At 46.2% G+C, this 24,739-nt stretch overlaps 1 protein-coding gene across 1 annotated transcript; it reads right to left on the bottom strand.

Annotated features, from left to right (window-relative positions):
* Window positions 1-3,512: 3,512 nt before the first annotated feature.
* Window positions 3,513-22,907, bottom strand: LOC116516961 (substance-P receptor-like). The gene is made up of 5 exons (XM_032229665.1): window positions 22,442-22,907; window positions 13,090-13,284; window positions 8,007-8,157; window positions 7,022-7,218; window positions 3,513-6,690 (listed from the first exon to the last, which is right to left on the bottom strand). Exons 1-5 carry the CDS (start codon window positions 22,819-22,821, stop codon window positions 6,399-6,401), a joined length of 1,215 nt encoding a protein of 404 aa, XP_032085556.1. The 5' UTR covers window positions 22,822-22,907; the 3' UTR covers window positions 3,513-6,398.
* Window positions 22,908-24,739: the final 1,832 nt, after the last annotated feature.

Genomic DNA, 24,739 nt, shown 5'->3' with positions numbered 1-24,739 from the left:
TTATGAACCATTATGGCACAAAATACAGACAGAGATGAACAAATGGGAAAAATTACAACTGTCTTTGCTGGGAAGGATAGCAGTAGTAAAAATGAATGTTTTGCCTAAGTTTTTATTTCTTTTTCAAATGATACCAATACTCAAAAAAGATGCAAATTTGGAAGAATGGCAGAAAGGTATTAATAACTTTGTTTGGGCAGGGAAGAGACTGAGAATAAAACTTAAAATAATGCAAGATAAAAGTGAAAGAGGAGGTTTGAAAATGCCCAACTTAAAATTATACTATGAAGCAGTAGTTTTATCAACAATTAGTGATTGGATTAACTTAACAGAGGACAGAATATTGAATATTGAGGGATATGATTTGGTATATGGTTGGCATGCTTATTTAGTATATAATAAGAAGGTGGACAGGATTTTTAAGTATAGAACAAAAACAGGATGTAATTACACATAAAGAGCTTCTTAACATAGAAAGAGGTGTACTACAGTTAAAGCCTTTGAATGTATTAAGAGAGGAAAGAGTAATTCAAACCTGGTTTCAGTATGGAAAGTTGCAGGCTAGATGGAAAAAAGACCAGAAAATTGGTATCATACAAAATGAGGAAAATCTGGTAAAACAAATTAGGGACCAGAGTCAAATGCATATAAAAAGGTTGTATAATATATTAATAGTAATAGAGTCTGAAACAGTTAAAGATTGTATGATAAAATGGGCACAAAACTTTGAAGAACCAATAATGATGGAAACATGGGAAAAGATTTGGGTAAGAAATGTAAAATTTACGCAAGCTCAAAACTTGAGAGAGAATTTTTATAAGATGCTTTATAGATGGCATCTAGATCCCAAAAAGCTGGCTTGTATGTATCTGAATTTATAATCCAAATGTCGGAGATGAAATTGTGCTGACGCTACGTATTATCATGTATGGTGGACTTATAAAAAAGTTAAAGCATTTTGGATAAAAATATGGTGGATTATTCAAAATATTCTTAAAAAGAGAATAAAGTTTACTCCTCAGTTGTTCTTGCTAGGTATAAATACACACTGTACAGTTATAGAGACTAATTTGATTCTGAACTTAATAATGGCAGCAAGATTGTTGCAGTACTGGAAGAAGGAAGAATTGCCTACTATTCAAGAATGGACGTTAAAAGTAGTAAATTTAGCAGAGATGGCCAAAATCTCAGCATATCTGAAGAACCATTCAGATGAGAAATATAAGTTGGAATGGAGAAGATGGATTGATTACATTCAAAATAAATACCGGACTAAGAAATTTCAATTAGCTTATGAATGAACAAGGAATGTTATAATTTATTTAAATTTAGTTTAACAAAAGGGGAGTTAAAGTACAAGAGGTAAGATGCTATAGTTAGTTAGCTTATCTTAGTGTATGATTGTCAAATGTTTATACCCTGTATTTTGCTCTGAGAAGTTGGGGAGAGGGAGGGTTGGAGGGGGGGAGGGTTGGGGTGGGGGGAGGGAAGGGGAAGGTGAAATATTTGTAAAATTTATTAGCTTTTCAATTAAAAAAAAAGAAAGTGGCTTTTGGCTGCCCCGCCGCTATGTCCGATATAGAGGCGGGACACCTCTATGTCGGACATAGTGGCGGGGCGGTCAAAAGCCGCTTTCAAGAAAGCGGCATTTGGCCGCCCCACCTCTATGTCAGACATAGTGGTGGGGCGGCCAAAAGCCGCTTTCTTTTTGCTTCACCAGCCATAAACCTTACCACACGTCACTGGAACTATCCCTTCTAGGATCAACAAGGCAACTAAATCAGGAAAAAAGGAAATAGCAGCCATGAAAAGAATTATTCCATTGAATTGCGTAAGGAAGAAGGAGCAACAATTGTTATTTTTTATTGAAACAAAACCAAAAGAAGTGTTCAGCATATCCTTGAGAAGCAACTGACATCTAGTTCAGTGGTGGGATTAAAAAGTTTTTGCTCCCAATTCTGTGGGTGTGGCTTTGTGGACGTGGCAGGGGAAGGATATTGCAAAATCCCCATTCCCTCCCTACTCTCAAAATTTCCGCTACTGTTGCTCCAGAACCTGTCAGGACTGGCTGAATACCACCTCTGATCTGGTTGGCAGGACTACCTAACTACCAGGTTTATGAAGACCTGGAGGATTTTGGGAAGAGAGCATGGAGGCCTTCAGGCAGCCACCCTTGGATTCGGCCTTGCTGCAGGCCTTCCCAGCTGAGACGTAGGGCAGCAAAGCCTCTGCCTCTTAAGTGGGCAATGGGGGACTTGTCTGATTATCTCAATGTAGAAAGGCAATCCTGTGAAGTGAACATCCCCCCCCCTTAGAATAGTTATTTATCACTATAATATTTTAAGAAGAGGTGCTCGAGCATCCCTTAAGCAAAGGATAAGCCACTTTCATGCTGAACTATCTGCATTTTCTACTCATCTGCTTCTTTCCTCTAGCTGGAAGGCAATTTGGACTTTATTTCTTTCTAAACAGTTTTTCTAGGATCAAAATTTTATTCAGTATTCTTGGACAAACATTCCATTAAAATCTCTATTACAATTTTACTCTAATTTTTACTGGCAAGATGTCTCTGCAATTCTTCTTAAAGAGATTTCTGTTGTTATTATTCCATACATTAGAACACCCAAAACCCAAGAAAACCCCAGTTATAAGGATTTGACTCACAAAATATAATGCTCTTGCGTAGGTGAACTACTCTGATAGGGATGGTTTATTTTGGCCTGTCAACATTTCACAAACAATTGTAGCATCCAAAACTAGGACAGGATACAGGAAACCTTTCCCATTAGGTTTTTCATTTCACAACAAAAGCTACAATTCTGAACATGACTATGTTGCAGCACATTTAAGTAAAAAACATGTAGCACCTATGAAGTGCTCCCCAGGCCTGCACAATGTACACAAGAAAGAAATTACATATACAGTAAACAGCACATTCTCTATCCTCAACCCCCCCACCTGTTGTTCAGCCTCAGCTACAGTGCTCCATCCCTGCCTAAATGGTTTCACAGCAGTATAAAAAGCATCACGATTCTCCTGTTTGATTTGCTGCTGGCCCATTCATACAAGCAAGGTCCCTTCCGCTTCAGGGTGGGGGCGTCACGTGGTGCCCAGGCCTCTGCGGACCCATTCTTTGGGGTAGGTGGGGACTGATACACCCCTAGGCAGAACAACAGCCGTGGGGAAGAACACGGCTTTCCTTCCCTCCTTTGGAGGAGCCGCTGAGAAGCAGTTGGCTTTGACCCAACAGGGAACGTCTTATGTTCTTACATTACAGAGCCGAGGTAGCGCAGTGGTTAAATGCAGCACTGAAGGCTACTTCAGCTGACTGCAGTTCTGCAGTTCGGCTGCTCAAATCTCACCGGCTCAAGGTTGACTCGGCCTTCCATCCTTCTGAGGTGGGTAAAATGAGGACCCGGATTGTTGTTGGGGGCAATATGCTGACTCTGTAAACCGCTTAGAGAGGGCTGAAAGCCCTATGAAGCGGTATATAAGTCTAACTATTGCTAAGTCTAACTATTGTTCTGTCATGCAGCAGTCCAAATATCCTGTGCCTGGTCATTGAGTGATGGCTGTCAACTGCTTGCTTGACAGCTTGCTTTGTTTGTTTGTTTATTGATGAGTCCACCCAACTTCAAATGACTCTGGGCAGTGTCCCCTTTAGCAGGCAGCACAATAGGAACGGAGAAAGAGCTCACAGGCAGAAGAGAAGAGAAACCAAGTGAAACAGAAAAAGAAGAGCTTACACAGAGGGCTTCGGCAGCCACCCCGTCCTGGGGGAACAGCCAGCTTCTGAAAGGTTTCTGGAACATTAATGGGGTGGGAGCCTTATCCATTTGTAAGTGGATATTATTCCAGAGGGCAGGTGCTCTGATAGAAAAGGCACATTTCAGGGCCCCAACAAATGACATCGTTTAACCAAAGGAACCTTGAATGTACTCTCTGCCAAATTTTACTGAGTGGGCAGAAATTATAGAAGAGAGGCTTGTAACCAGCATCTTAAACTGAGCCTGGAAGCCCAGCGGCAATCAGCACAGCTCACAGAACAGTGAGCACATCACTCCACACACCACCATGTTCTGGACCAGTGGCTGATCTTCAAGGGCAGCTCCATGCAGAGTGCATTGGAGAAGACACCAAGTTTGTGCATCAGTCTGAAATGGGGAAGTACAGCCTTTTCCAATACTATAAATCAAAAACCCCAAAATTCATAATCAGTCTTATCAGGATTGAGCCTGAACTTCTCTTCACCATCAAGACCTATGCAGCTTCCAGACATTGGGATTTGTCTGGGGGCTTCAACTTGAATAGCCCACAGTTGAGATGTAGAGTTGGGTGTCATAATCAACCTGATGACAACAAACCCCAAGCTCATGAATAATCTCATCCAGCAGACTCACCTAGATGGATGAAAAGCCGTCAGCCCTGAGGCACCTCACAAAAATCTTACCACTGAACAACAATTGAAATCACTCAAGGAGATAGTAGGATAACCAATGCAACATGGTGGCACCCTCTTCCAAGACATGCGGCCAATCTGGAAGGACCGTCTAAACAACACTCTCCAAAGTTGCTGGAAGATCAAGAAACACAGGAAATGGATACACAGACCAGCTCTGCCCAGGGACATCAGCAAGTCTCTGGCCTGTATTATGGTCTGGGCCTTTTCCTTTATTGCGTATTTGCAAGAGGCCCTTGATGCAGGCATAATGGGTAAAGTGATATTCTGTGATGTTGATCTTTGGCCATTTGTGGAAATACTATAGGAGGTTTTGGGCAACTTGTGCTCAGCTTTGTGTCTGTGGAAAACTAGGTTGTACCATTTTTCAGGACAATCAGCAAATATCTCCTAGCTACCATGTAGTTGCATAACATAGTATGCAATGAAAAATATTTTGCCACACAAGAGTTTTGTTATAAAGGTATTGTAGGTGGATGCAGACACACATATGTTTGAAGTTAGATAGCAGGTAACTGAATCACTGACTAGTTTGTCATCTCGTTAGAGAAGATTTTTCATACTGACTTCGGCAAGTCTTCATCCCATCCTCTTGTATGCAACAGAGCTAATATTGTGCTATTATGATCACATTCGTCAGCAGGAGCTGATGCAGCACTCCAGCCGTGGCAAGAGACTTGTGTGTCTCTCCTGTAGCCTCAAAATTTCTCCATAACTGGAAGAGATGGCTTGTTTGAGAAGCCGATGGCCCCCTTGTGATAGAGCATAAGGCTCATGCTGAAACGGGCCTGCTGTATTTTCACCCACAATTGATTCTATCCTGTTAAATTATTTTATCCGATTTTTATTACCACATAGCTTTTCTAAAATGCTATTTGGTTCCATCTTATTAAGCCAGCATCTATTCATCTCTGTCACATGAGCTTGGTGCCAAAGCAGGCGCTGCATTACAATCACACATTCGTTTTGGTCCTTTGCCAGCTGCTCAAGCCGTGCGTGTTGCAAGGAGGCATCAGTCCTGATGCTTGCAGGTAGACAGTTGGCAGCCTCCCCTCCCCTCGGCTTTGCTAGTCATGGAATGCACAAACTTCAAGGAAGATTCAAACATGTCGTGGCCAATTCCCACAATCCTGTTGGAAATTCTAGAACATTCCAGATGATGCTTTGGGTGGATGACTGGAAGGCTGCTATGCCTGAGAATCTTTTCCTATGAAAGAAGAAACATTTCTTGCTAACAGAAACCAAACAGTCGAACCTTTCTTTGCCTGATTTTCAACATTGAATGAGTCTAATGTTTTCATCGAGGAGACTGAGCCCTAAGAAAATGTTGAATGGAGCCTTGAGCCGTATCTTATGGTAAAGGCAGAGATCCTGAAACAGAATTAATTCACCTCACTAGAGGTAGTCAAGGACTTCCCTCCAACCCCGGGAACAAACACTGACGAATGGATGGAAGAAAAGTGATCCTGGAAGTATACCAGTTACTCAAGGAAAGTAACTGAAAGTTCACTAATGGAACAAAATACTATTAAAAATATTATAAATTCAAATGTTCTGTTGTAGAAATGGATTTTGAATTGAGTTGCAAGAAAAATTAAAGTTTAAACTCCAACTTCGTATATATTTCATTTACACCCCTCCAAAAAACCTCAAACACGTTTCATTCATATTCACTGTTTCCACAATGGCAGCTTGATAGAGAGGAGATGGACAGATGACCCCTGCCTAGAGATCCTGGACAGAGGGAGGAGGAAAGGTTGGGTGGAAGGAAGGCACAGGATCCATGACCAGTGGAGAAGAGCAACATTGGACGGAACCCCTTGGAAGGAGAAGGAAAGCCCATGGGGCAGCCACAGGAAGGGTCCATTTGTTCTGGGATGGGGGGACTTCATTGGAGGGATGGAAGTGGTGTCACAGTGTGGCTAAATCATGTGTTTGCTCAGGAAAGCGTATTGGAATAGAAGCTCAGGCTCTCTGAGATGGTTTTGGTATCACTGAGAGAAGAGCCATTGGAGGTCAGGTCAAGGGAGGGCCGCCTGGGTTTGTTGCCATCCTCTGGTTCCTCTTCTGGGTTGCCAGTGACGGAAGAGACCGTCGTCTCCATCCGGCTGGTCTTGTAGAGGCTGTTCTGGACCTGCAGGTACCTGGCTGATTTCATTTCCAGTCCTTCGTATTCACTGGCATGGATGAATGGGCACCACTGGAAAGCCCGCTTGAAGCCCACCCGGAACCTGAAAAGACAGAGCACATCAGCCACAGGAGGAGAGGCTGCTGAAGCCCCCTCGGATGCCCTCATGCCTTCCCTTGGCTTCCAGGATCAGCTGGGTTTCCATCCAGCACGGGAAAGCCTGTGCTTCTCATGACCCCGGGGGATGAAATAGTCCAAGGGTCTTTGTTGTATTAATATCTAATGTTCATTCCATGCTAAGAAAAGCTGAATTCTCTGGGTTGTTAAAAACAGAGTCCATTTTGCATAAATTATGTTAATTTGTATGTTTTTACTGTAATTTACTTTACATTTATTTATATTCAAGGGAAGCTGCCATAAGAAGAAGGTCTTACCTGTCATTGAGACAACAGTAAATAATCGGGTTGTACATAGTGGAGCTCATGGCCAGCCACATGATGGCCAGGTAGACCTGCTGGATGTACTTCTCCAAGAACATATCATCCTCGAAGAGTTGCAGGAGGAAGTAGATGTGGTAAGGCAGCCAGCAAATGGCGAAGGTAAAAACCACCGTGATCATCATCTTGACCACCTGCCAGAGGAAGAGGAGAGCCACCCAGGTTAAGCACAGAGTCCGGTTGAGGAGACAAGTGGGGCTGCTCCTACGGAGGCCCCCAGGGCCCACAAAGCAGCATGGCCAGGCAAGGCCAGAGACACCTGCAGTGGCTTTTGCCTTCCCCTAATGCAGTGTTTCTCAATCTTGGTGACTTTAAGTCCTGTGGACTTCAACTCCCAGAATCCCCCAACCAGCAGAGATGGGGAATTCTGGGAGTTGAAGTCCACAGGACTTAAAGTCACCAAGGTTGAGAAACAGTGTCCTAATGGAAACAGCAGGCCAGCTGTAGGAAGATGCCCTGGGAGACATTGCATCCACTATCAGGGTTGTGATCCTTTGGATTCTTCCTTTCCCTCTTTGAAGAAGCCAAGAGCTCTCTCAGCGCATTCATGGCATCATGTTCATTTGGGAGAACAAGCTATGTTACAAAATGGGACCTGGAACATGCTAACTTTTAATACATGTAACTCAATGACATGCTGTAGAAAAGGAATGGCGAAGCAGCTGAGGTCTGTGGGATGTCGCTCAGCCACAATTCCCAGCACCCATCATCCTTAGCCCTGCTTTCTGGCATTGGTGGTGCTATCTCAAGGGCTTCCCCATTCTTGAAATAAACCAACCTCAAATGACTCCGAGTGGTTGGCAAGAGATCCTGGCTGCCTGTTTCTACCTCCGTCTATTCACTTACCCTTTGGACCCCGACCTGAACTGCCTTCTTTGACAGGGCTTTCCTTTCTGGTTGAGCTTCTTCTGACAGAGCTTACCTTGCGCTTGGCAGACACCTGTTCATGGTAGCGGTCTGAAGAGTCCCCTGGTATCGCACTAGCCCACAGGGTAATGCCCACCGTAATATAGGCATAGGCTATCATTATGAGTGGCAAGACATAGGCTAGGATAGTGATGCAGACCTGATACCTGGAATAAACGAGACACAAGTCTGAACATTCTTTCCATTTTATTCCTGATGCAAATCTGGCTGCTAGTTGGAACATCACTGCAATCTCCTGACAAATGTATGATGGTGTAGTTTGGGCTGCTTCTTAGAGGAAGAGACAAAACCTTCAGGCTGATGATGGATGTACTGGACAACTATAGTAGCCCACATCTAATGCTTTTAGCTCCCCCACATACAGACTACAGACCATCAGCTCTTAACAGTCACCCAGAGAGATTTTCCTCACGATGACCTGTAGCCCACCTGATCACAGATCATAGAATTAGAAAGAAAATTCCTTATCTTACCCCACTCCTCAAATGAAGTAGCATGTGCAATGTCCTTTCCATAGAAGAACTACCTCGGCTGCAGAGGGTGTGGCAAGGAACAGCTGCACACACACACCCCAGTGCTCTCCCTTCCACCTGCCCCAAAGTCTCCTTCCAAGCCAAGCCCTTCTCTCTCGCCTCCTGTCTGGCTGAGGGGCAAAAGCCCCTTATATGGGTTTCATCCCAAAGACTTGCCATATAAATCCAATAAACAACAACAAACAATTTCCTCCGATGGCTCAGAGCCCCCCCCCCCCCTGAGCAGCCGGGGGATTTGATGAGTGACCTGAGCAGGCCCAACCCTCAGCTCTGTTACTGTGGAGTGTGAACCTCCCTAGTGTGTGTCTCACAATAAAGTCTTGGAGCTGAAGCTCCTGGCTCTTTCTCTTGGGCCAGGAGCGATTCAGTTGCTGTGCGGGAGACATGAAGGAGAGCTGTACATTTTCCCAGAGAGGCAGCATTTACTCCTCCTCACCTGCAACCTTCAGCTCTTTCGAGATGGCAAATGCTGAAATAGGAGATATCGCACCAAGAATAAACACTGGCGTTACACCAGGTTCATTTTTCAATTTGCTGCGGCAACAAAAGATGCCAGAAGTTTATCCAGGGCCAATCCGCTTGATGAGAAGTTATTCTGGCCTCGGGAGGTGGAGGGGGCCACAGGACCGGAAGTGACCTGAATGGCAGCCAAGGCAACAACTGCCCAAATTCGGTCTGAATGTAGCTCCATTACTTGGAGGCCAAGATTCACCCAGGAAAGAAAGAGACTGTTTTGTAGAACGCGTAAGGCGCCTCCCTTTCCATCACTGAGAAGTGATGACAGAAATACCAAATAAAAGAAACAATGGCATAATCAAATTGTCATTCTGGAAGAGGCTGCAAAGATAATCTAATCCAACTCGCTGCAGATAGGTAGGAAAACTAATTAGAAGTGGCTGCCCAGCCTCTTTTTAGATGGCTAACCTACAATCTCTGGAGGTAGTATAGATCTCAATAGAACTCTTTCCTTCTACTTAAGTGAAATCTAGGCAGTTGCAACTCATGCAGATTATTTGCAGTTCTGGAGTCTGCAGCAATGGAAATAATTCATATCACCCTCTCTCTATTTTTATGTATGCAAACTCTGATATCCTTTCTCCTGTATTTTTTCTCCAGACTGAATGCCTTTCAGCCTTTCTGCAGCCGAGAGTCATTCACTCAATTCTTTGTTTCATTTAGGCAATTTTCAGCACCTTCTCTAGAACCCAGAAAGAGTATATTATATAACACTTATTTAATTATTCATTGAGTTTGCATTGTCTGACCCTCATCTGACACCACAAATAAAAAAACATTTTAAAACATGCAATAAGAAAAAGAAACAAGGAATAAAAAGGTAGCGAAACACTAGAAACCAACCTAATGGGGACACGTAAAAAGAGTTTCAGGGGCAAAGCTTACATTCTGTTGAACTGGGGCAAAGGACCAGGGATCTCTGGTGTGGCCTTCACAATTCTGGGGCTTGAAAATCGAAGACGTGTGGAGGCTGCCAGATGTGTGGAGAACCCCAGGAATATTATTATTAAGAGTAAAAGGCAGGTAGGAGTCTCTTGCATGCATGATATAAATATTTATGTGCTGATAATTGCAAAGTTCCTTCCATTGGGAACTCTCACCCATCGCTTTGCTTCTCAACAGAAAAAAATAAGGGGACTTAAGCCACTCTCTCCTTTGGAGGCTGGGGGAGCACAAGGGGAAAACACCCAGTGTGTGTGTGTGTGTGTGTGTGTGTGTGTGTGTGTGTGTGTGTGTGTGTCAAATGCCCTGCAGTGCTGTTGGTGCAGCAGCTTCTGCAGGGGGCCAGGAGGCTCTCAGCTACAGGAAATTATCCTGGTATGTCGGCTAAACGTTGATATGTGGCTGCAACAGCTGTCTGACCCCCCTGGGCAGCCAGCATTGGATAAAAATGTTACAGAGGATTTTCTTCCCAGCCATATTGCCATGCGCACCTGTGTCACCTGCAAGTATTGAGTTATAGCTAAACGCAGGCCTTGTTGCTGGTGTCATGCGCTGATGTTCCCCAAAAGGAAAACTCACTGTACATATGTTGTCTGCATTGCATTTTCAAGGTCTCTATTGATCAGGATGGGCAGAGAAACACATTGCTCTGCAGCTGCTTCATCTGCATTTCAAATGCATTACACAGGTGCCACATGCATTTTTACCACATTGTTCTGTGGTTTTCCTTTTCTGGCTCTCAACCTTTTCAAACCTTTTCCTGCTTTGGTCAAAGCTCCCTCTCCTGTTAATGCAAGGGACTCTTTCCTGAGCTGGAGATCCGATAGAAAGAGAGAGAGAGGGAAAGGACTGGTGGGGAGCAGGGAAGAGTTCAGAAGAAAGTCCAGAAGGTTGGAAATAGAGAGGAAGAGGAAGCAATTTCATTTTATGAGGTTGAGAAATTCCAGAAGCAAGGTCCCAGATACTGGTAATATTTTTTGCCATAGTTTCTAGAAAGAATTAGAGAGAACTAATTGTTTTATTTACAACTATATGACTCACTGAAGTCATGCAGCTCATCAAATTGTTCTGCAGGAATCAATTTGCCCACTTTTCATGTTCTTGGAGCCCTCATGGCAAAGAGTCCCTAAACTCTAGGCCGAGATTTTTAAAAAGGGTGAAAAAAGTTTAAAACATTGAAAGAACAAATATTGGTAGTCCTTGACTTACAACCGCTCATTTACTGACCGTTTAAAGTTATAATGGCACTGAAAAAAGTGACTTAGGGCTGTTTCTCAGACTTATCTTCGCTGTGGCATCTCCATGATCACGTGATTAAAATTCAGATGTTTGGCAGCTGACTCATATTTATGACGGTTGTAGTGTCCTGGGGTCACGTGATTCCCTTTTGTGAACTTCTGACAAGAGAAGTCAACAGATTCCCTTAACAACCATGTCACTAACTTAACAATTGCAATGATTCGCTTAAAGACTGTGACAAGAAAGATCATAAAATGGAGCAAAATTCACTTAACTGCCTCATTTAGCAACATAAATTTTGGGCTAATTTGTGATCGTAAGTTGAGGACTACTTACGTAACATGCTGTACAAATAAGTTCATGAGTTTGCAGAGGGAGACCCCAACACACAGCCCTTCAATATACCGAACCACATTCCTTCATTTTGGTCTTTTTGAAACCTCCTACAAATCTCCCACAGACACTCAAGCCTCATTTAGGACTCAACCCTGTCACTGTTCAGCCTTTACATCAAGGTGTTTTTGAGCAGGTTTCAAAAAGTCCACCCTGGAAGGACTCTGTGTTTTACAGCATTTTGTACAGTCCATTCCTCCACTGTGATTGTCCTCGTTCCCCTTCTACGTCTAGCTCTCTAAAGAGCTCTCCATCCACAAGGACATTTGTCCTCTGAGCCCATCAGAGAATTCCTGACAGTTGTCTATTCAACAGGAGAAATGTGCAGATTCCAATTGCAGCTGACTAGATTTCATTCCAGGGATTGGCCCTCCTACTTCCAACTCCTGCATAAATTAAAGGAGATATGGGGAACATGAGACCAGACTGAGCTTGTGTGGCGCTTTCCCTTTTTTTATCAGGCCGGCTTTCAAGGCTGCTTGAGTGAGAAGCTTCCAGGGCCAGAGGCAGATACGTTCTTCACTGCTCCATGGTTTCTCATTTCAGTGGAATGTCAAAATTCAATTTATTTTCTTTGGCATTTTTCATATTGTGATTACTTTATATTCGTAAGAAAGCCATTTGACACAGGAAAGATATATACTAGAACAGAAAAGAATTGCTTAGAGGCAACTTAATAAAAAGGATGTTAACAGAACAAAATAAGAAAGGATCAAAATGGATAGCAAATGTCTCAACAAAGTTGTAATATCTAGGATTTTGAATATCATAAACTGTCTGGGTTAGAAGGAACCTTGGAGATCATCTGGGTGTGGATCCACCTTGCCTACCAGAAGCACCGATTACTTCAGCCTTCCTAGCAACAGAGGGTCAGAAGGGCTTGGTTAACCCCCCCCCCCCACACACACACACATGCACACAAGTAAAAGAGAGTCCATCACCTCCCTGGCAATCTCGCAAACCACTGTGTGTTGCTTTTTGCACAACCACCCCAGTTCTTCAACTGTAAATTCATTATAGCTCTCAATTGTTTGAGCTTTGTTTCCATTTAATTCCTTTCTAAATTATAAATATAATTACCATGATGCAGGCAGCTAGATGTTTGATTAATCTATCAATCAATGGAAAAGAAAAATAAACAGAAACCTCTGTAATAAAACAATAATTCCTCAGTTTTGTGATGTTTAACTGCCTGAGGGTATTTTCTTGGCCAAATATGGTATTTGAAGATGGGAGGGTGACTATCCCCTTGTCTACTGCAATGAAGGAAATGCAGCCAAGACCTCATCCAACCCATGGAGCAACATTCGGATGCTGTACAGGGAGGCCAGAAAATCAGAAGGGGGTGAAATCTGAGAGTCTGGCTCCTCTGGAATCATGAGCGCATTCTTGGAAGAGAAATGCCTAGCCCTCTCTTTCTACCTCCAGCAACAACAACAGCAAGGCCCAACTCACGTTATTGCAGAGAACTGGGTCTGATTTTGTGGCCAATCGATAAAGCACATCACTCGCCCAGACATCTCTTCAGTGGTGGAATAGTATCCTTGAGGGAATGAGAGCAGCGAAGCCAAGAGCCATATAACACAGATGACAACCTTGGTGGCTGCAGCTGATAGCCTTGGTTGCAGAGGATGGATAATGGCCATGTATCTTTAAAAAAGAGGGGGGGAGAGAGGGGGGAGGGAAGGAGAGAGATTTAAAATGTAGCAAGAAAATATTAAGCAAAGAGAGAAGTTTGCATCCACCTGCAGCCACGTGTCTCCTCTTTAAAGGTGCAGGGAGAGCTTCTTCATCCTCTGCTGCCAGTTGAAATCCCTGGACGCCCAGCCCACCTCCCCTCCGCTGCTTTGCCCTGCTCCCTTCCCATCTGCAACTGGCAGGAAGCCACCTGCCCTAAGCCTCATGGAGCCCACAGTGTGCCCTTACCCAGAGAGCGTCTGGGCTGCCATACAGTTTGGATTGAGATTGATGGTTTTGGGGGCTACAATTCCAGTCCCACCCAACCTCATTGCCAATATGAAAAGCCTCCTACAATTATGCACAACACCACAAATGCTCTTTGTTCTGCAGTTTCTCTCCTATTGTTCACTGATTTATTATTTTTTAATCCTTGAAGTAAGGGTCAGCCAGCTGATTATTCAACCTATAGATTACTAGGTGGCGGCTGAGAGACATATCTGTGAGATGCCATCTAGCGGCTGTCAGGATTTTCATAGCCAGAGAATAAGCGCTGTAGTAGAATTGAAGTATGAGAAAAGGGTTCAGCCACCCTAGGGTCCATTACCCTAGGATATTAGGGGAGCAGAGGAGGTGAGGGGCTGGGGCCGATGGGAGCAATGGGAAGGAACAATGGGAAGGAGCAATGGGGCTGGGGCCGATGGGAGCAATGGGAAGGAACTGGGTAAGTTAGAGAAAGATCAAAGGTCCTTTCAATTGTATTTCCCAGTTAAGTGTGCTAAGCAGGGACTGTTAGCTAATTTCAGAGCTATCCAATTCTAGGTTGACAAGACTGACAAGACTGACCAATCCATTTGCTCTTATATCTCTGCCTTTTATTTTGACTTCCCAAGTGAAAAACTGGATAGTTGCCTCTGTTAAATTTCATCCTGTCACTTGTAGCCCTTTCCAGCTCGTGTCCCAGGGGTCACACATGCAGCCCTGGATAGCTAGTAATGTGGCCCCACAAGATCATAAACTATTAACATTATTCCATGATTAATATACATTCACTGTATGTTTACAGCCCAAGACCCTTCCTCTTCACCGCTCTAATCTATCAACAACATTTCGGATATTATTTCTGTCTTCTCAGCTACAAGGCCATCTATTGTGTGTAGAGATGAGACCATCTTCCTTCCACCCTTCATTCAAGGCACTGCTCTAAATACTGACTAGTAGAACAACAGGAGCTGATTTCTGGGCAATCCATCTGACTTTCTTCCAATTTGACAAGACACCATAGATAAGCATTCTGATGCAGTTTCTGAGCTATCTGGGAAGCCTCTGGTGGCTAACAAAATTTTTAACAAACTCAAGGTCTTACACTTAGGTAAGATGGTCCCACCAGTTTTTGCCTGCAGGCAAATTGAATTTCTTGCAGATCTTCCAAAGCACCATTGTTGCTACTAGTATTATTACATTTTTTAAAATATACTTAATTTGTCTCATTCAACACTAAACATATAAAACAGACTACAAGGTTTGGAAGGGACCTTGGATGTCTTCTAGTTCAACCCTCTGTTCAAGCAGAAGACGTTATGCCATTCTAGACAAATAGCTGCCCAGGACCTTCTTGAAAACCTCCAGTGGTGCCCCCCCCCCCAATTCCAGGAGGCAAGCTGTTTCACTGATTATTTGTTCTAATTGACAGGAAAATAGTCCTTAGTTGTAGGTTGGTTCCTTTATATGTACTTCTTGCCCTGCCCTCAAGTGCTTTGGAAAATAAGTTGACCCCGTCCTCTCAGTGACAGTCCCTCAAATATTGGAAGGTGGCTCTCATTCAACCCTAGTCCTTCTCTTTCCTAGACCAGAGATCCTAGTTTCCTTATCTGTTCATTGTACACTTTAGCCCCCATATTTCTAATCATCTTTATTGCTCTTCTTTATACACTTTTTAGAAAGATTCTTTGAACCACAAATGCTGCAGAGATATTTAGAACAGAGAATAATGACTTTGTGGAATGAGATGCAATTGTTTGAACGTTCCCAATTAAAATTTTAAGGAAAAGTTTTGTTTTTAAGAATGAATTGAGGATCAGAGATAATGACCGCAGTGGTTTATGATAGATTAGAAGCCTTTGTGGAATTTCTGTGAGTTAAATGCAATAATAGATTGTTACCACAGGGTAGCTGTTAGCGGTTCCTTTTTACAGTAGACAGATGCTGGGTCAAATTTGTTGGGTTAAACTGAATTGTGGACCTGTTTTGCAAGGGGACAGAAGCTATTATTGCTGAAATACATTTATCAGTATTCAACTGAATTTGAATTTGAATTTTAATAAACTTATATGCCGCCCAATCCCGAAGGACTCCGGACGGCTTACATAAAAGACAATTTAAAAAGTACTAAAAAGTTTAAAAATAAAGAAAACAAAGCAGGTTAAAACACAACACACTCAACCATAGTGGGGCTGGACCTCATTCAAGACTGAGGGAGACATTCAATATGTGTGGGGGGTTTTAATGCACATTTTTTCTTTCCTTGTTTAGTTTTAAAATGTTAGGAGACACTTCCTAACAGTGAGGGCAATTAACCAATGGAACAGAAATCACCTTCAGAAGTGCTCCATCCTGGAGGTTTTCAAGAAAAGACTGGACAGCCACCTATCTAAAATGGTATCGGGTCTCCTGCTCCAAGGGTCCTTTCCAGCTCTCTCCTGATTCTGATTCTTCCAGGGGTTGGGTCAAAGGGTTGGTTATCACCTATAAAGCCCTACATGGCCTGGGGCCAGGCTACCTATGGAACAGTGACGTGCAGTCACTAGAGGCAGGGGAGGCGGGGCCTCACCAGTCTCCTAAGAAAAAGGAAACAATTTTTAAAATAATTAAAAAGGCCAAGGTAGTTGCTCCCAGACTCTAAGTCACAGTGACTCTGAGTCTGCTTAGTGCAGTTAGTAGGTGGAGGCTAGAGAACTATGGGCCTCCTTTGCATAAGGAATTTTTCGCCTTTTAAGAGTTAACCAAGGGTTAAAAAGCAAAAAATTCCGTATGCAAATGAGGCACGTGATTCTACCACCTCCTCCTGCAGAGGGCACTTTGTTGAGAGGCTATTTTAAAACATTTAAGCAGAGCCATCCACGTGGTGACTCTAGCAGCAACTAGCCTAGCCTGCCTCGCCCTGGCTAGACCAAATCTAGCATTTTTGACGCAGCTGGAAGGTATGTGGGTCAGAGGGAGGGGGCAGGGGGGAGGAATTCAATTTATTTGTAATGTAAGTAATTGTAATTTGTTTTTATTATGTGTATGTGCGTGTGTGTGTGTGTGGTTTTTTTTTTTTAGCCACCTCTGCTGGCGCGCGAGCTGGCACATCTATTTTTATTTTTCATTTTTTATTTTATTTTTTAAAGCCATGCCGCCTCCGCGCGCCATAGAGCGAAACATGTCCTGGTTTGTGGCCGGGCGGCATTCACTTTAAAGTGCAAGCGTGCCACCCGGCCACAAACCAGGACATGTTTCGCTGAATGGCGGCCGAGCTCTGCCGGAACTCTAAAGTGCTGGCATGCCTTTAAAGTGCCAGGTTGCCTTCCGCGCCGGCTGGCCCGGAAGGCAAGCCGGCACTTTAGAGCTCAGCCGCCATTCAGCGAAACATGTTTCGCTGAATGGTGGCCGAGTCCTGCCAGCACTCTAAAGTGCCGGCATGCCTTCCGGGCCGGCCGTACATTCAGCGCTCGCATGCAGTGCTCGCATGCCCACTGGACGGCGCTGGGGAGGAGAGGAACTGCGCGGGTCCCGCCGCTGATGGTACAGGCGAGGGTTGGCCAGCTGGGGGTGGTTGCTACCGAGGCCTCCAGCCTTGCAATCCTGGGCGGGGAAGGCGAAGGTTCGCTCCGGAGCTGCGGAAGACCATTGCACCAGGAGGCCTCCGCCCCGGGGATCCCCTCCTCCCTCCATTCGGATTACCCCCGAACCCAAAGGAGCCTGGGCGCAGGAGTGCAGGCCAGGGAAGACGGGGTTTGGGGGCGTGGAGGAGGAAGGGGCGATCTCCCCTTCCGTTCATCTGTCCCACTGCAGAGCTCCTCCCGGGGGAGGCGGTGAGTGCGCTGATCCCCATTTGCAAGACCAGCCCACTGCCTTCTTGTCCCGTTGGGAAGGGGAGGTGGGAGACAAGAAGGGGGCAGGCTGGCCTCGCCGCTTGCATTTCCCCTATTCCCCCCTCCCAATATAGGTTCAGAGAAAGAGCCAGGCTTCAGAAAGGAAAGGATATTTTTAATAATTTTCTTTGTCTGAATATGATTTCCCATTGAGGAAAAGGGGAGTTTTAATTCCCCACCAGTAAAAAAAATGTTTAGTCTTTGAAGGGCCCTTGTGTGATATCTGTGTGTGTGTGTGTGTGTGTGTGTGTGTGGCATCAGTGCCTCACCAGCCATAAACCTCACCGCACGTCACTGCTATGGAAGCACCTTTGTCCTTAGCCCATTCCACCTGGTCAGGTAGGGAAGGCATGTGACAGAGCCGTCAAAGAATTTCAACTGGGGGAGGGGTCTGGGAAGAGGACATTCTCTGCCGCTGCCCCCACATTGTGGAACATCCACTCCCCAGAGGTGAGGGGAGCCCCCAATTGCCTAGTCTTCCACAAAGGTGTAAGAACCTGCCTCTGCAGTGTTGCTTTGGGGAGGGGCACAGAAGACCATGCAAAAGTGGGGCTACTTGTGAATAAAGGCATTATTCATAACCCCTTGTTGAAAATGGTTAATTGCAAATATATTTTGCAAGGAAGTAACCAAAAATATTTGTTCATAAGATATATGATGCCAGTAGACTGAGTGTCATGGTATGATTTCAGTGGTTCATGTTGCATAGGAGGCTGTTTGCTCAATTGGCTGTAAAGGAAGAATTAAAAGCAGAGATGAGTTTGGGTGTGTGTGTGTGTGGATGACATGCTTCCCCTCCCTTCCCATGAGGTCTACTCAGAAGCAACCCCATGGTGATCAATGGCATTCATTGGCACATAAGGATGTGGATGAAACCTGGTCTTTCCTGTATGTGATCTTTTAGAGAAATTATTTGTTTGTTTACTGGACATATATGCCAGCTATCTCATATAATGACTCTAGGAGGCTCACACTTATAAAAAAGAATTAAAGTTAAAAATACAGGTAGTTCTCAGCTTACAACCACCTAGCCTAGAACCCTCACCTTGCTGTTCAAATCTCACCGGCTCAGGGTTGACTCAGCCTTCCATCCTTCCGAGGTGGGTAAAATGAGGACCCGGATTGTTGGGGGCGATATGCTGACTCTGTAAACCGCTTAGAGAGGGCTGAAAGCCCTATGAAGCGGTATATAAGTCTAACTGCTATTGCTATTGCTATTGCAACTGATTTGGAGCTGTAGAGATGATGAATGAAAGACGTGACCAGATTTAGAAACTTATTTCACTTATTTCCCCTGTCCTGTTTTTTTATAATTCTTTGCCTGACTAGTATCTCTGGAGAAGATATTTCTCCAAGAAGGAGAGTGCAAAAGTTGGCTTGAAACTCAACATTAAGAAATCTAACATCTTGACATCCAGCCCTCTCAATTCCTGACAAATAGATGGGGAAGAAATGGAGGTAGTGACAGATTTTATTTTCCTGGGCTCCAAGATCACCGCAGATGGGAACTGCAGCCAAGAAATTAAAAGACGCTTGCTCCTGGGGAGGAAAGCTATGGCAAATCTAGACAGCATACTAAAAAGCAGAGATATCACCCTGCCAACAAAAGTGCGTATAGTCAAGGCCATGGTTCCTCCAGTTGCAATGGATGGCTGTGAAAGTTGGACCATGGGAAAAGCTGAGTACCAAAGAATTGAAGCCTTTGAACTCTGTTGCTGGAGAAGACTCCCGTGAGTCCCTTGCAAGGCGATCAAACTGGTCAGTCCTAGAGAAGATCAACCTGGACTACTCTTTAGAAGGCCAGACCCTGAATATGAAACTCAAATACTTTGGCCTCCAGGGAGGAAGGACTCCCTGGAGAAGAGACTAATGCTGGGAAAGACTGAGGGAAAAAGAAGAAAGGAACAACAGAGAATGAGGTGGCTGGATGGAATGATGGAAGCAGTAGGTGTGAGCTTAAATGTACTCCAGAGGATGGTAGAGGACAGGAGGGCCTGGAGGAAAGGTGTCCATGGGGTCATGATGGGTCGGACACGACTATGCAACTAACAACATCATTTTGGAGAATTCAAAGGAATGTACAAATGGCATGAAAAGGGAATAAAAGTATCCCCATGATTAATTTCATACTGTACAGGCAGAAAAAGGGGCTATTTCCCCCCAGAGTGGATACTTTCTATGCCATTTGGTTTCTTCCTGCATAATATGAGTAATATACTCCTTGTGTTGGTCCTGAGGCAATTACTCTCCCCCTCAACTGCAGCCCTGTCCAGCACAAAGGTTGGGCATTAGAGAGCTGTGTCTTTCCAGCTGTTATTTCAATTAACTTATTGGTTTTATTGCTATGTTTTTAACCTGGCCTCTCCCTCTCCCAGTGCTGAAGCTGCTTCAGTTGATGCAGTTACTCCAAGGCGGTGTAGCATCTTTCCATCATGCTGACTGATCAATAGTTCAAAATGCTGATACTTGAACGAATGGAATGTTGGTGTGTATTCAAATGCATAAGAAATATTCTGCACTTAAATCATCTCACTTGAGCAACAAAAAACACCAGTCTTGTAATCAGCTTCTCAATGGCCTACAATTTGCATTTTGCCCATTTATTTAATAAATTTTGCTTTTGACTTCATCCACTCTGCTTTTCTTAGCTGTGGAAAGATGAGGACCCAGCACCTAATGTGTGAAAACCCACTCTTAACTTCTCAAATTCTCCAGACTCAAAGTAATTGCTGTTGAAAATCCCAAGGATTAGGATTTTAAGTTTCAAAAGCAAATGCCCAACAAAAGAAAATAAAAATAAAACAGAGAATTAGAATTAGAATTTATTAGGTTAGAGGACACATTTTGCATTATTCCAAACCCCTAAAGACTTGTAGCATATGCAGAAGGGGAGCCTTCTAAATGTTGGGCACTAAGAGTCCACGGATGGCAGAAACTCACCCTCCTTGCATGAAATGAAAAGCGTTCATTACAGCAGAGCAATAACAGCCAACAGATGAAAAACTGCAGCTCTGACATCCAAATTAGTGGTGGATGAAGCGTACAGGGAGTTCCCTGGAATGTACCAGCATGTTCCAGGTGATATCAGCACATATTTAAAAAATGCAAGAAGCGATCATCCAGACATTCATTTTTCCTAGAGGAAAGCCCCATGCCTCCCCCTCCCCTAGCCGCCGCCTTACTTTTTATGGTAGGAATGTTTCAAGGCAGTCAAGAGGGAAGTAAAACATTTTCTAGTTTTGCTGTGGTAAAAGGCAGATGTTTCCTGCATTGCTACCATTCTACAATAATGAAAGCTTTTCACTTCATGTAACGATAGTGGGTTTCAGAACACACATACAAAAAACCCTCCATGAAACTCTTCTCTGAAAAATACTGAAAAATGGGGGGGGGGTGTTATTAAAATCCTTTGAAAACCACAAAAAGCTTTACTCCTGACAAAAAGGCATGGATAGATATCCTCAGTTTTAAAAGCAATGTTTACAAACTATGTGGAGCAAATATCTCCCCCCACCCCCACCCCTGCGAAGGAGGGCAGAGAACCTTTTTTTATTAAACCAGCTGATCTCCAAGACCCTGCTGGCCATCACTGGTGCAAGGAGACTCCCTACCTGCCTTCCTGGCTCATGTCCCGCAAAGCACATTCACAAGCCCCTCATCCCACCATGGGCAGCAAAGGGCATTTGCAGTGGGGTAGCCATGAAGGAGGAGACCCAGTTGACTTTGCTCCCTCCATGGGCCACCAGCTTGCCCATGGGAATAAAATCTGAGGATGGGCATGCAGGACAATTTTCAAATTCATACAGAAATAAACCAGTCTTCTTCCTGGGTGGCCCCACAGGCAAAGGAGAGGGGTAGTAGCTCACTTTGCCAGCCTCCATCAAACCTCATCAAACAGTTGGGAGCCGTCTGTCAGATCCATCCTGGACCCAAAAGGTTCCCCAAGCTCCACAAGAGACATTGGTGGCCGCAGCCCAACCAAGCTCCCAGGGAGCTGTTGTGGGGAGAACAGCCTGGAGGAGGAGGGGGAACAGCAGGGATCCCACTTGGGGCTCCAGGCAGGACTGAGGTGGAAGCATTAGCATCTCCCGTGCAGCTTTCTTTTGTTTCTGTGACTTCGCACCTCTGGTAAAGCCAGAGTGCCCGTTTAGGGCATTTTGCCAAAGCAGGAAAGAGATGAATTCTGAAACAGGGTTTGACAATTCGCCGGGATTTCTGCGGAAACCTGCACAGGCCTTAGATGCGTCTCTGGTCTTCGCTCCAATTCGGTAAAAAAAGGGGGGCGGGGGGCTTATTCTGATGTAAGAAGTGAAAATGCACCGAATCTGAGCAAGTTTCTGCCTCTCAGCCAAGCCGCCTCCCAAGGTTGTCGGGAGAACCGCATTGTTTTCGCTTCTGCAGCGCGCTTGATGTGCGAAGTCCGGCAGGCATTTGAACATGCCGAGGCTCCGGCAATTGAGCAGAGAGCGCGGAAGGACCGGCCCGCCTCGTTCTCTAGTAGCCCCTGTGGAGCCCCAATTGGGAAAGGGAGTCTGGGAGGGGCCACAGGGCAGATGGGGGGCTTTCCCAAGGGGCCCAGGCAAGAGCAGCGGAGGCCCCTTCCCCGGGGGAAGACTTCAGCGCACTGAGGACAGGCAGCCGCCGGGGCTCCATCCGTGTCCGTGGGAGTCCCGGCTATCAATCACCAGCGCCGCCCGCCCCTCCTTTAGAAGCGGGCGGTGGGCAAAAACCGGGCGGGGGTAAAGGGCGGAACTTTCTGCTCCTGGACGGGCAACATCAATTGCCGCGGCAAAGCCTGGAGCCGCCGCCTTCCCGCGGGCGTCCGGCTGCCTTGCCGTCTCCCTCCAGCGAGCCTCGCCCAACTGCGGCCGGCCGGGGCAGAAGGAGCGTAACCCGCCCCGCCGCGCTCCCCTCCCGCTCCTCCCGCCCGAAGAGTCGCGCCGAGGCCGCGCGGGAGCTGGTGCCGGGACGGGCGGCGGCATCTCACGGCATCTCACCTATCGGCGGCGATGGCCGTCATGGAGTAGATGCTGGCGAGGACGGCGGTCACCGGGAAGAAGTTATGGAAGCGACAGTAGGCTCGCCCGTAGTACCAGTCGTTGTGCACGGCGTAGGTGAAGTTGACCAGCGTGTTGAAGGCGGCCATGGCGGCCTCGGCGAAGGCCAGGTTGACCAGGAAATAGTTGGTGACGGTGCGCATCCGCCGGTGGGCCAGCACCACCCACATCACCACCAGGTTGCCCACCACCGACACCAGCACCACCAGCGCGTAGGCCGCCGACCACAGCGCGATCTGCCAGCCCGTCTGCACGAAGGGGTTGGTCGCCGAGCCGTTGGCCGCCGAGCCGTTGGCCGCCGCCGCCGTGCTCGCCTCCATGCCCGCTGCCCCACCGGCAGCAGAGCCGGGTCGCCGCGCAACACCTCCCGCGCCCCTCGCGCTTTAAGCCGCCTTCCCTCGGGCCGCCTGTTGAGCCTCCGCCGCCCGGAGCGCCTGCCTGCCTTGCGCCACCCCGGCGGCTTCTTATAGCCCGGCGGCGGCGGCGCGTCAAGGAAGGTGGGCAGTGACGGCTGGCAGTTCCCCGACGCGCCTTCTGACCAGCCCCGCCTGCCGCCTCGTGGGGAGTCGGAAGGGCCGGGCCCGCCACCCAGTCCCTGGGGCGCTCGGCGCGGAGCGAAGGCGGTCCGGTCCCGGCCTCCAGCCGCCTCTCCTGCGCGGCTCGGGTCGGCGGCGAAGGCTTCGCCTTAGGAAGTTTCTTCCACGGGTCAGGCGGGAGCGGCCTTCGGCGGCTTCGAGCTGCCCCGCTGCCTCCTTTCCTCGGGACGGAGAACCAGCCGCCCCCGCCTTCCTGCCCTTCTGCCGGGGCTTTCGGAAGGCCGGTGGGTCTCCCCCGCTTCCCTCCCGTCTTCAGAGACGCCGGGGCTTCTGGCTCAAGTACTCCGCCCCACCCGCGGCCCTCCTTAAAAGGAGGCTTTGGCTGGATGGAACTGGAGGCCGGACGGGAGGGGAGATTCCACCAAAGTTAGTGCGATTTTATTTAACTTCTTCAGCCTGAAGGATCCAATGTCTCTTTCAGGAGAATCAAGAGGATACCGTCCTTTCCTCAGGTTTGTCATATAAAGTAGCAATGCAAAAGTGGAAGAGAGGCTAGGTAACAAACCCCTTAGAGTCTGCAGCCTCAATTGGCCCAGGAATCCCTTGGGACAGTTGCTGCTCCAAGTGACCCCCAAGCCATGTAAAATGCGATGGATAACCTCTTCCCAGGAGGAGGGGCCCTTTTTTCTCCCCTTCTCAGAATGGTCTTTCCCAATTGGTCCAGGAGCCTGGGCAAGGGGGAGAGGGCGGGGCCTCCTTTCCTTCTCCAGGGTAAAATGGGTGAAAAGGAACAGGAGGCCAACTCAAACCACAAAGCAGGAGGAAGGTGTTGCAGAAAATGACATGCTTTAGACCTCTCAGTTTACAGGAAAAGTTTATTTGGCAGCCAGGTTCAGAAAGCTAGCCCATGGCTAGCATTGCAAGTTCTGAACCACCCTCATTATCGAAGCACGCATTCTTATACATTCTCAAAGGCAGCGTAATACAGAAATACTTAACACATTTCTTAGTCTTTACCTTGAGGAGGAAGCCTTATAAGGAGATGGGGTCTGTCTTCTCCTTTTGTTTATGGAGTACGTGTCATTAACCAACTTTAATTGAACCTTGGACTTTTGACATAGGTTTTGACATAGGTTTTGACATAGGGACATCTTGTGGTTAGGCACTTGCTTCCTGTTCTTTTGCAAGCTGCAAGCTGCAACTCTGCCTATGTTGCTTTAATATAGAAGTAAAGAGGCTGTAGGAGGCTGTCCAGCCTGACCCAGTAGGTTTCACACTTAATGTCCAAATCTCACTTTACGTCTGACTTTAAAGGCTGCTCAATTCCAGCTGCCAACTAGCCAGAGATGGGTGGGGAGCAAAGTGTGGGGTGGGGGTGCCAGAGCTCTTAAGCATCCTTTCCATTGGGAGCAGGCCCTCCAAAGGTTGCTGCCATAAAGAGGGCAAATAATCCGACAACTGTTTTAATTAGTTTCGGTCTCTCCATCTCAGGTTGGTTAATGCTAGCTATTATGCTGTAGGTTGGCTGATGCTAATGATTTCTTGTGCCTTTTTAGATCTAAGCCTGAGGACAGGGCTTTAAAGGTATAAACAAACATGTAGGAGAGAGTCCTAACCTTTCTGAGTCTCCATTTTGAGAGCACCGTCTGTGTTTTCACTCTGTCCGGAGTCCATGCCTGGGAAATCCAGTGGCAAGAAATGC

This window comes from Thamnophis elegans, chromosome 13, assembly GCF_009769535.1.
Source record: "Thamnophis elegans isolate rThaEle1 chromosome 13, rThaEle1.pri, whole genome shotgun sequence".
NCBI lineage: Eukaryota > Metazoa > Chordata > Lepidosauria > Squamata > Colubridae > Thamnophis > Thamnophis elegans.
This window is presented reverse-complemented; position numbering and strand designations above follow the sequence as displayed.

Excerpts from the sequence above, each read along its gene's own strand:
- LOC116516961 (XM_032229665.1), bottom strand. The coding sequence starts at position 22,821 with ATGGAGGCGAGCACGGCGGCGGCGGCCAACGGCTCGGCGGCCAACGGC. Across the intron at positions 13,285-22,441 it reads ACGGCCATCGCCGCCGATAG|ATACATGGCCATTATCCATC; the intron begins GTGAGATGCCGT and ends TCTTTTTTAAAG. Across the intron at positions 8,158-13,089 it reads ACCCAGTTCTCTGCAATAAC|GTATCAGGTCTGCATCACTA; the intron begins GTGAGTTGGGCC and ends CGTTTATTCCAG.